A 12,054-nucleotide genomic window follows, 5' to 3' on the forward strand; every position below is an offset into this window, starting at 1 on the left:
CCCTGGGAGGGATGCGATGAACTGTGGCTACTCAAAGCAAGAAGAGTACAGACCCTTTAAAAATAACCTCTTTCACAGGTTGGCTGCCAATTTAAGATTTCAGTACAACACATCTATTGCAACATAGATATTCTTTTCGCCTGTACTGTTTAATAGTACAAATATTTAATGGTTAGAATTGTAACTGTCGATTAACTCGAGATAATTTAGAACACGATTAGCTGTAACCGCATAATGCTAATTGTAGGCCAACGTTTCACTATAGTAAATGTGTGTAGATTGCGCTTGCTCAACAAAAAACTCCATGTTACATATAGAATGACGCGCATATTTCTCGAAGAAAAATAATGTAATGGCAGTTTCGACATGAGCGAGGGGGGAACTCAGGGGCTAAAAAAAACTAGCAGCCCCAAAAAGCGACACCCTGCTCTACCCGCCCTACTCTGGCTCTTCACTGCACAGCGAGGACGTCACACGGGTCGGGCCGCCCAAAGTGCTCCGGGACAAGGCGAGTGTCTGGAAATATAGGAAAATCTACCTGAAACAGCGGGAGCAAAGGTAAGTCACACTCCACAATGCGCCATGAATCCAGAGCGTTATTTTATGCAGCCACGACTGGTGCATCTACGGTAGCCAGTTTTATTGTTCTGGTCTGGTGGTAACGCTGTGTGTGCATCCCCCCAACACAAAGAACGACACATGCAAACACACGGCGTTTGCATTTGATAATGAATCGAAGAGAAGGGACTTTTGAACACCGAAACAAAACATTGTATTGTCTTCTTTAGTACGTTCACGCCGGTTGGTGTTATAAAGTGTTTATGCACAGGCACCATCTTCTCATAGCGCAAAGTTGGAATTGTGTTGCAAGTACTTTTAATTACTAAAAAGTTAAATATCGGTCATTTCATGTGTGTTCAATCCAGAACACTGCTGTGTGCTCGGTGTAAGAATGTTAAAACCAATATACCGGTTGCTCTCGTCAATGGAAGTAAAAGTTTACCGCCAGACACTCGCGGCTGAAAGACCTCGCGAGATTTCATCAGTGTACCATGTCTCGCGAGAGAAACAAGCGACCAGCTCCATGAAAACAAACGCAACAGCCAACCCACCACATTGTGAAAAATATACTTACATTTATTATTGAATTATGCATACGAAACAGCAAACATCTAATAAACATGGCTAACATAAAAAGTTATTCAAAGTTTTTGTTAAGAATTTCTTTCTTTAATATTTTTAATAACTTACTTTTTTAATCTGTTATTGTTATGGGCTAAGTCACTATATTTAGGTCATTAATTTATTTTTGGGGCTGTGAAACCAATGTCAGTTATCTTGGTGCACAGACTTTATTCTGGTTTTATTTATATTGTTTTATACACATACATTATATACATTGCAAAGCGCAGTGCTCAGGTTATGTTTTTGTATATCTCTTTGTCTGTGTTCAAAATAACGTGAAAAGTTCTGAATGGATTTGGATTAAATTTTCAGGAATTGACGGAAATTGGATATGGACGAACTGACTCAATTTTGGAGGTGATCCAGATCACCGATGGATCCAGGGATTTTTTAAAGGATTCTTTAACATTGCGAGATAGGACCATTTTCGGCATTTGTGCATATAGCTTCACAAAATATGGTCAGGTATGGCACCACCTTATGGAATGTTTACAATGGAAACATAAGCCAAATTGAATTGTAATATTTACATACAATATTTCAGGATTATTCCCACCAGTAGAGTATATATTGGTGGGATGTGTAACTTTGAATTATTCTGATCCAAATCCTACCTTATAACCGTTGCCAGATTGTTTCCTTGATAAAAACGAGTTACCTCTGGTTGACTTCTACAAAGTACATAATAAGCATAATAACATAATAAGCCAGTCTTTTGTAAGACTTTTTGAGAGGAACAGCGAATACAAGATGTGGCTGAGTGTGTTTTGGGGCTTGTCGGGTCGATTGGGCAGGTGCGATGACTAGGTAACAGGGGCGTGAAGAAGTACAAACTACCTAGGTAGCACTAGGTGTTTAAAAACAAGTCCAAAAAATGCAAACCGCAACTCACGAAATTTGCAAGCAACAAGCCCAAAGTCGCTTATAATAAGCGGAATTGGCAACACCGGACTTCATGCATGCATTCCATACATTGAGAAAAGGGAGGGGCCAAACAGCATGGCTGGAGTGCAGTATTGCTCCAGATTTAATACACACAAGTTAAGAAACTAACAAGATTGTAACTAGTCTTGCTCAGTCAAGCTGTCTTGTTTTTGTGTTTGGCCAGGAGCCCAGAGGCATCATCATCCACAGACAGACAATAGAGGATTTGGGATTACAACCCACCCAGTCTCACTCACCACCCCCACCCACCTCTGAAAGGCAGCCATGGGGATGTAAGTAAACTGTGTATCAGTAGTATAATATAACAATATCACACTAAGGTTTTGGCATTTCCCCCCACCTCTAATGGTTACCACTCATGTGAATGCATCAATGTGATGGGGTCTTATCAATGATGCCTGTGAATATTCTCATTCATCCAAGTTACTGTATTCTCAGGGCATTCAATCGATCCCAACTGGACTGTTCAGGTTGTCTTAGAAGACGTTTCGCCTGTCATCCGAGTAGGCTTCTTCACTTCATGTTCAGTTGATTATGTTTTTGTGTCTTTTTTCTTTTCTGATGATCAGCAAAAGAAGAAGGACCAAAAGAGTGATTGTGGTTCCAGACGATGTTTCCGATGAGGTAGACTTGTTAAATTCACTGACTTGGCTCAACACCCTACTGAAGACCAACTTTCAGGATGTGCAGCACATTGGTTCAGGTGCTTCTTCACTATAAGCAGATAATACAAGTGTTTATTATTCTCATCATTATCATGACTGTTTATTACACTTTTTTTCAATGTATCACCAATAAATCAACTCACTGTGAGCTTGTTTTCGATGTATCCTATGTGTTTTTTTGTCTGTGTTACAGGTGCATGTCACTGCCAGTTGATGTCTGGCATTATTCCAGGCTCAATTGACATGACCAGGGTTAAATTTGACGCACAAGCTGAGGATGACTGCAAGCACAACTTTAGTCTTCTTCAAGATGCCTTCACCAACAACCATATCACAAAGGTATTTTTTTGGCGGAATATGCTCCTTTAGGGAGCCCTGTTTTGTATTAATTAGCCAGGAACAGCACAACTTAAGTACACTTGAACAATTTACCTTGTGGATCAATATAGAAGTGGAACCTTAGTTAGTGTCCACCCCAGTTTTTTTTTGGTTAATGTTGAAAACTTTAAACCATAATTTTGCCTCGGTTAGTGTACAAAACACAAAACACTGTGTTTTGTTAGCATCCTATTGGCTAGCTAAACAAAATGGCAAGCTAATAGGATGCTATCAAGGAAGGACGTTTAATGATAATAAAAAAATGTCAGTATCCTATTAGCTAGCTAAACAAAATGGCAAGGACCTTGGCGGTCCGATCATCGGCTGCATAAGTGTCAGGGAAATCCTTGCAGATAACCAAGACAAGTACTGGACTGTATAACTACTCAAAGAAACAGACTCAACCACGGCAAGATTGTCTTACTCGCGAGGAGAAACGGAGGGACGCACCAGAGTTGTATCCCATACCGCTTTGGATACGCTCTCCGAAAAACCTCTCTCTTTATTTGCTATTGGGCGTTCCCTAGTTACAGGAGAGTTCAGCTTCTAAAGGAAGGGGCCTACTACAGCTGAACTCTGTGTCTCTAGCTATGTGTGTGCGTCAGTGTAGTGATATCATACATGTGTGGTTTAATTAATTTTCTAACATCACAGAATGGGAAAAGGAGCAAAAGACCTTGAGCACCTCAACCTCCTCCATGTCTCTGAGTTACACAAGACTGACCCGTTTGATTCCCCTCACAGGGCCTGCTTACTCCCTTCTATGCACAAGAGTACAACAATAATATATTTATAAAGTGGGTGATAACGTATATAGATTTCTCTAACAAGGCTCTTGTTTGAACTGATGCTGCAAATTGCAGCTGCTCTCGTTCATGGTCACATCACATTCTCACACGTGAAAACATGTGAGCGTTTAGTACATTTTCATAACAAAACCTTCACAGCAATAGAAACACATTCTTTCACAATAAGCTAGCTCTTGGTAAGTTGAAAGTTACCCTCTCTGGTGAGGAAGGAGCCTGAGCTGGTGTGCGAGGTGGAGAAGTTCCGACTAGATATAGTCAGACTCACCTCAACGCACAGCAAGGGCTCAGGAGCCAGTCCTCTCGAGAGGAGCTGGATTTGCAGCAATATTGTTATATTATACTACTGATACACAGTTTACTTACATCCCCATGGCTGTCTTCCAGAGGTGGGTGGGGGTGGTGAGTGAGACTGGTCGGGTTGTAATCCCAAATCCTCTATTGTCTGTCTGTGGATGATGATGTTGTTCCGGTAGTAAGAGGCGACGGCCAGGGGTGGCAAATTTGTTGCGCCCCGGCTCGTGACCTGTACACTGGAGTTTAATCTGGTGAACGAGAGGGTAGTGTCCCTCCGCCTTTGGGTGGGCGGACGGGTTCTGACTGCTGTTTGCGCTTATGCGCCAAACAACAGTTCAGAATACCCGCCCTTTTTGGAGTCCCTAGAGGGAGTACTGGAGAGTGCTCCCTCGGGGGGTTCCCTTGTTTCTCCTAGAGGACTTCAACGCTCACATCGGCAGCGACAGTGAGACCTGGAGAGGCGTGAATGGTCCCCCTGATCTGAACCCGAGCTGTGCTTTGTTATTGGGCTTCTGTGCCTGTCACACATTGTCCATAACAAACACCATGTTCAAGTATAAGGGTGTGCACATGTGCACTTGGTACTAGGACTCCCCTGGCCGCAGTTCGATGATTGACTTTGTGGTCGTGTCATCGGTCAAAATTGGGACCAGAGGGTGTGTTCCAACTACCATGGGATCACAGTCCTCAGCCTTCCTGGTCAGGTCTATTCAGGAGTTCTGTAGAGAAGCAGTGTGGTTTCCATCCTGGTCGTGGTACTGTGGACCAAGTCTACACTCTCGGCAGGGTGCATAGGAGTTTTCCCAACCAGTCTACGTGTGTTTTGTTGACTTGGAGAAGGCATTCGACCACGTTCCTCGAGGAATTCTGTGGAGAGTACTCCGGGAATATGAGGTACCGGACGACCTAATTCTGGCTGTTCGTTCCCTGTATGAATCCGGTGCCAGAGTTTGGTCCGCTTTGCCAATAAGTCCGACCCATTTCCAGTAAGGGTTGGACTCCAACAGGGCTGCCCTTTGTCACCGATTCTGTTCATTACTTTTATGGACAGAATTTCTAGGCGCAGCCAGGGCGTTGAGGGGTTCCGGTTTGGTGGCTGCAGGATTGAGTCTCTGCTTTTTGCAGATGATGTGGTCCTGCTGGCTTCATCGAGCCGTGACCTTCAACTATCACTAGTCTCATTGGTTACTCTCTCTAAATCTTGCTTAGACACTATTCCCTTGATTTTGGCAATGCTTTTTAGGTGATAAAAAATGCTGATGTTATTGATTTAGTGTGGCTGTTAAAGTTCAGATCTGAATCCATTGTTACCCCTAGATTTCTAACCTGATGATTAGGTTTTAGAGAAAGACTCTCTAGGTGGCTGATAACGCTTCTCTCTTTGTTTCTGGGGACCGAAGACAATGATTTCAGTTGTCTGAGTTTAGCTGGAGAAAGTTGTCTTGCATCATGCTGATCTGTTTGATGCGGTGACCAACTAAATCTGCAGGGCCATATTCACCTGCCGTCAGGGACATTTGGATCTGAGTGTCATCTGCATAGCTGTGGTAGGACACATTGCAGCTGTGTATTAGCTGGCCTAAGGGAAGCATGTACAGATTGAACAATGGGGTCCCAGGATTGACCCATGGGGAACCCCACAGGTCATAGCCATTTGCTCTGAGGCACAGTTAACAATTCCAACAAAGCACTTCCTGTCCTCCAGATAGGACTTCCCAGATTCCCACCCAGTTTTCTAACCTCTGTAATAAGATCACACGGTCAACTGTGTCAAAGGCAGCGCTCAGGTCCAGCAGAACTAAAAGTGAGACTTTGCCTGCATCTGTGTTGAGATGGATATCATTTGTCACCTTGATCAGAGCTGTCTCAGTGCTGTGGTGGGGCCTCAAGCCTGATTGGAAAGTATCAAACACATTGCTAGAGAGGAGAAAGTCAGTAAGCTGTTGGTATACAACCTTTTCCAAGAGTTTTCTCAAGAATGGCAGGTTTGATATGGGCCTATAGTTGTTTGGTACTGTGGCATCAAGACTGCTCTCATTTAAGCCTCTTCAGAAGAGGCTTAATGACAGCAGTTTTAGGGCCTTTCGAAATTTTCCAGTCTGAAGTGTTAACTAGATGCGTGAGTTGCGGTAGCAAGCTGCTCAGCACAGACTTTAGAAATTTAGTGGGTAACTCATTAGGCAGCACGTTAATGGCCCCAGGCTGCAGATGATCCGTTCGACTGTTTTGTTAATGACAGGTGTGAAATGTGTCTGCTCGAGATGTCTAGCTGGCTGCAGAATAGTTATTTGTGCTGTGGAAATGATTGCATTTTTTATGAAAGAATGCTGCAAACTCATTGCACTTTGATGTAGAAATGAGTTGTAAGGGCAGTGAAACTTGACGGTTTATTAATCTGTTAACTGTAGCAAACAGTACACGAGAGTTGTTCCTCAGTTGGTGATGATTTCAGAAAAATAACTCTCCCTTGTTCTATGAAAGGTTTGGTTGAAAACACATAGCTTTTCTTTGTTAAACTGAAGACTTGACTGTTCCCAAAGACATGAAATAGCAAAAAGATCAACCACCACCACCTTCCTGTTTACAGTCACGTCAAGAATGACCTTTTCAATTAAGGTAAAAGTAACCTTAAATGTTTATTTATCATTTCATGTATTTATATGCATTTAATTTTTTTTCTGCATGTAAAACAATAATTGCAAACATAAAAACGTGCTTTGTGTAAAAATTTTTGGCTTTCTGGATCGGATTAATTGGATTTACATTATTTATTATCGGAAAAATGTATTTGCTTAGCAACCATTTTGGTTAGACTAGGACCTTCTGGAACGAGTTAATGACGCTAACCAAGGTTCCACTGTAGTTTCTTTAAGTCTAACTCCATCAACTATATAGTAGCATTATCTATTTGTGCTGGTAATGATTTTTGACCTGGATTGGTTCAATTGTCTTTGTTGTCATTTAGACCATTCCAGTTGCTGAACTCATAAATGGGGATTGTGAAACTAGTTTTGAGTTCCTGAAGTGGTTCAAAGCCTTCTACACAGCAAATGTGAAAGATGAAGAGTACGACCCTCTGACAGCTCAGAACAGCAATGATATCACCCCGTACCTGCCATCACAGCAATCTCAAAAATGTAACTATTCAGTTCCACAGTGACGGCAGTAGTATAAGAGAGTGCTTATGTTTTCATCAAAAGATTATTAACTGGAACTGTATTTTATCTTTATCAGGCAACACTAAATTGGAACCACCCACTGAAGACTGCAGACTCAAGAAAGTTGACCTTCTGCCCTTCAGCGAGTTCGCTCTCAAATTTATTGAAAAGCTCCGTGGTCACCAAAAGTCAAGACATATTGCAGACTGTAAAGTGGGGCCTGACGACATGATGTACATAACAGCACTTTGCCAGCAAACTCCATACTGTGTTTACTTCTATGAAAGGGTGCCATTTGAAAAGGATGAGACTGTCTCTGTTGTTCTTGTTGGATTTTTTGATGTGGAAGCCTCTCAGCACTGCATTAAATTTCTGGATGCTCTTAAGTCCCCAGCTGATGATAACGGGAAGCAAACAGCTTCAGCGGTGGTGGAGACTTTGAAGAAATTTGGCTTACCCGTAGACACTTGTGTTGCTCTTTATTTACACCATAAAGGTGCTGCAACAGAGCACCTCAACTTGCAGCTCAGGGAGCTCAACCCAAACATAGTAGCCTTTGGAGGACTTTACAACATTTCTGATGCTGCTTGCCATGCGGCCATGAAGAAGCTCTCCTGTCCTGTTCAAGAGCTGATTCTGGAAATCCATGCTCACTACATCTCCTGCCCTGTAAAGGACAATAACCTCAAAATGCTTTTTGGCTCAGATATCACAGAGGACAATTCATCATCTGTTCTCAACACCAGCTGCCATAATGTTCATCAGACAGTTACCAAAATGGTGGAAATATGGACAGATGTCATCTTGCACTTCAGCTCATGTGACATGGAAGATTGCAAAATCAAATTCATCAAGTCCCAACTAGAGGATCCTAAAGTCAGGGCAACCTTCATGTTCCTGGAGCAGACCTTAAAGCCTCTGCACAACTTCCAAACACATCTTCAGGCAAACAAGGGAACCAGCAGAGCTGACTTGAAGCTCATCCTCGAAGAAGCCAGCAGCCTCCTGCGCACATACACTGCATCTTTCCTACACCCTGAAGGAGTAGCTCACATCTTGAAAGAACACAATACTAAAATCCTCCAGGACAAGAAGTTTCACCTGTTAAGCAGTAAACTCAATTTGGGCGGAGAGGTTGTAGAAGACTTACTGGGAAACTCTTCGGAGCGTGTGCATTTCCAAAAGGAGGTGCTGTCATTCTACATGGCTCTCACTGGAGCCCTTGTACAGGAGCTGCCCATCAGTGAGGAGATGCTCAGCTGCATGGCTCAGCTGCTTGACCCCCAAAGCAAACTGACAGCAACAAGAGAATCACTGGAGGTGTTGGGGACTCAGTTGGGAATGTGTCACTCCCCTGAGCAGGCCAGGCAGCTTTTCAGTGAATTCCTTCATTATCAGCAGGCTGAAACAGAGGCAGAAAATGTGGAGCATCCTATAGACAATCACTGGGCCAGCGTCCTGGAGCAAACCAAACCTACATCAGTTTTCAGAAAACTTTTGTTAACACTGTTGTGCCTACCCTGTCCTCCCCTTGACGCTCAGCATGTCTTTACACAGGTATTTAAAGAGAAGTGATGTTATATTGTATATGTTGTTTCCTTTGTGCGTGTTTTTAATTTAATGCCCTTATTTCATCGTTAAGGCCCTGGAAATTGGAAATATAGAATTGCTGTCTGAGAGTGAAGCCTTAACACAGAACAACTGTGACGCCATGTCCGAGAGCATTGACAAAGAGGACTTACCAGTCCAAAATATCCCATCTGGTGACACAAGTAAGTCAGACACTGTCATTTAATTACCACATTTTATTTGAGTGTAGCTCATGCTGTATATGATGGCTCTTGACGTGCTTAAGTTTTAAATGCATTACTGTGGAAGCAAGTCAATGTAGCATTTTAATAATTGATTATACTGAATGATCCAATGTTTAAATTAGCGTGTGTATCTGATTACTGTTTCTATGAAGGAATTCTGTCAATGGAATGTCCCACTTTTAAAGTAACAAAAGCCTAGTACTATATGGTATGCTATGGGTTATTTTTTTCAGACATGTAAGTTATTAAGGAACATAATGTGGTTATATATATTGGTTTTAGCCTTTTTACTAAATGAAACATATTTAAAGGGTCACACATGTCCTTTGATTTTTCAGTATGTGGCCCTCAAAAAGTTTGGACATCCCTAATGTAGACGTATGTACATCACGTACCTTTCAGCTTGCTTCTCTGCTTCAGCAATGCACATCATTTGCAATATAATGGGATCCTATTCATCAATTTGCTTCTGTACTGTGTATTGGTATAAAGTTAAAGTACAGCTTCAAAATGCAAGAAGAAATGTAAGTGAGACAAAAACGTTTTGAGTAAACAATTTATTGCCAACAACCATTAAACTGGCTACTCATCAGCTGATCAAAAGTTGAAGACAAAAAATAAATGACAAAAAGGGCTTTAAAAAAAGCAAAAACAGAACAAAATCCCCCTAAAATAGAAATCAAATGTTCAAAAAAAGGACTCACTAATGAGTAGCTGCGCCATTCTTGTTAATCCCCCCAAAAATTGGTTTGGGTGTGCTTGGATGCCAGTGTTTCCAGAAGGCTAGTGGGAATGTTGCTCAAGGTGGTGAAGATGGCTTCACGGAGGGCATCCACTGTCTGTAACTGATGTCCATTTTTGTAAACTTCACTTACCATCCATTTCCAAATGTTCTCAATTGGATTTAGATCAGGGGAACACACAGGATGGCCCAAAAGAGGGACGTTATTCCTCTGGAAGAAGTCCTCTCTAAGGCGGGCATTGTGAACTGCAGCGTTGTCCTGTTGAAAAACCCAGCCATTACCACACAGACAAGGGTCTTCAGTCATGAGGGATGCCCCCTACAACATCTCCGCTTAGCCAGCTGCCATTTGACACCCCTGCACAACCTGAAACTCCATTGTTCCATTGAAGGAAAAAGCACCCTAGATCATAACGTCGCCCCTTCCACTGTGACGTGTGGGAAACATTTCAGGTGGGATCTCCTTGACATGCCAGTAACATTGGAAGCCATCACAACCATCAAGATAAACTTCTTTCTCATCAGAGAATAAAGCTTTCTTCCACCTTTTAATGTCCCATGTTTGGTGCTCGCGTGCAAATTCCAAACGGGCAATTTTGTGGCGTAGAAGGAGACAAGGCCTTTGTAGATTTTTTTTTTTTTTTTTAAACCATTTTATCGGAGATGCCGTCTGATGGTTATTTGACTGCACTCAGCACCAGTAAGAACCTTCATTTGCACAGAAGATCATCCCGTGTATTGATGGACAGCCAATCGGATCCTCCGTCTCAGAGCCAGTGACATTTTTTTGGGTCTACCACTTGACTTTTTTGTTCCATAACCCTCAGGATCTTTGTAGAATTTTAAAATGACTGTCTTACAGAATCCAACCTCAGCAGCAATGGTCTACTGCAAAAGGCCTTTCTTATGCAGCTCAACAATCTGACCATGTTCAAAGAGAGAGAGCTTTTTTGTCTTTGCCATCAAGGGATCGTGACAGAATATCTGACAGAAAATGACATTGAATCCACATTTTTGCCAAGATTTTGGCTTTTAAAAGCTGTGATTTTAAACTTTTGATAAGCTGATGAACAGCCTATTAAACTGATTAATGGCTGGTTGCAATAATCAAAAATGTTTTTGTCTCATTCCCATTTCTTCTTTTTGCATTTTGATGATCTACTTAGAACCTCCTTAAGATCAAAAAGTACAAAATGTAAATTCTTGCCATATTTCAACTGGTCTTAACATTTTGATCAGGAGTGTAATGTAGACTTGTTTTTTTTCAGACCTCTATATGAGATTTATAAAGCCATGCCAAGTCCGCCTTACACAGCTAAAAGGTAAAAAAATTAAATCTTCAAGTTTAATTCTCATGCATCTTAACAACAGCATCACTACTATGCTATGCTAACTAGCTATGCTAACAGAATGCTAACTAAGCTTGTGACTACCAAAACCTTCAAACTGTTCTGTCTGACCTCCAGGCTGCTTCAGGTTTGTGTAGGTTTATGTGGATAAAATGATGAAGCAGCTAGCAGTGTGCTTGAAAAGGATTGCAGAATAATATTATGGATTATAATGTTGTGGTAAAATATGTTGTCTCCTTCCTTAGAGCTAAACAAAATATATGATGATCTTGGAGAGAGGGACTTCACAAGTAAAAAGGTATATTTTTTGCAGTTGTTTGTTTTTTCCAAATATTTACATTCTGTCTGCTAGGATATATTTTAGCAGTCAGTGTACAGCTTGTATAGTGTATAGGTTTACTACGCACTGAAACTCAAGACAGCCATTATTGTCTAAACAGCTGGCAACATACTTCAGTACACCTTTCAGTGAACATGTCCAAACTGTGTCCAAGGTGTCAGTGTCTAGTGTGAGCACCATTGTTAACTAGCACTGCCTTAATCCTCAAAATTGTTGCATAAATGTTGGATATTAACCGAAAAATGCGCTACCCGGGGTGGACGTTAACTGAGGTACCACTGTATATGCAAAGTGTATAGAGTTGCTGCTTCATAGTTACCAGGTCCCATTTGGAGCATAAATAAATTGCTTAATATTATTACATAGACCTAGATA

At 41.7% G+C, this 12,054-nt stretch overlaps 1 protein-coding gene across 3 annotated transcripts in view; it reads left to right on the forward strand.

Moving 5' to 3' along the window:
* dnmt3ba (DNA (cytosine-5-)-methyltransferase 3 beta, duplicate a) overlaps nt 1-12,054 on the forward strand; it is a 26,478-nt gene continuing 14,424 nt past the window's right edge. For 2 of the 3 annotated variants that reach the window (XM_054775931.1, XM_054775941.1), the window contains exons 1-9: nt 1-558; nt 2,294-2,402; nt 2,700-2,833; nt 2,989-3,134; nt 7,242-7,413; nt 7,511-8,991; nt 9,077-9,206; nt 11,259-11,312; nt 11,585-11,637. In XM_054775931.1, the coding sequence (XP_054631906.1) occupies nt 2,395-2,402; nt 2,700-2,833; nt 2,989-3,134; nt 7,242-7,413; nt 7,511-8,991; nt 9,077-9,206; nt 11,259-11,312; nt 11,585-11,637 (2,178 nt within the window). In that variant the 5' untranslated portion in view covers nt 1-558; nt 2,294-2,394. The remainder of the gene's footprint in view (nt 559-2,293; nt 2,403-2,699; nt 2,834-2,988; nt 3,135-7,241; nt 7,414-7,510; nt 8,992-9,076; nt 9,207-11,258; nt 11,313-11,584; nt 11,638-12,054) is intronic. The other variant, XM_054775935.1, reaches the window with a different exon arrangement.

The sequence above is a fragment of the Dunckerocampus dactyliophorus genome, chromosome 1 (assembly GCF_027744805.1).
Source record: "Dunckerocampus dactyliophorus isolate RoL2022-P2 chromosome 1, RoL_Ddac_1.1, whole genome shotgun sequence".
NCBI lineage: Eukaryota > Metazoa > Chordata > Actinopteri > Syngnathiformes > Syngnathidae > Dunckerocampus > Dunckerocampus dactyliophorus.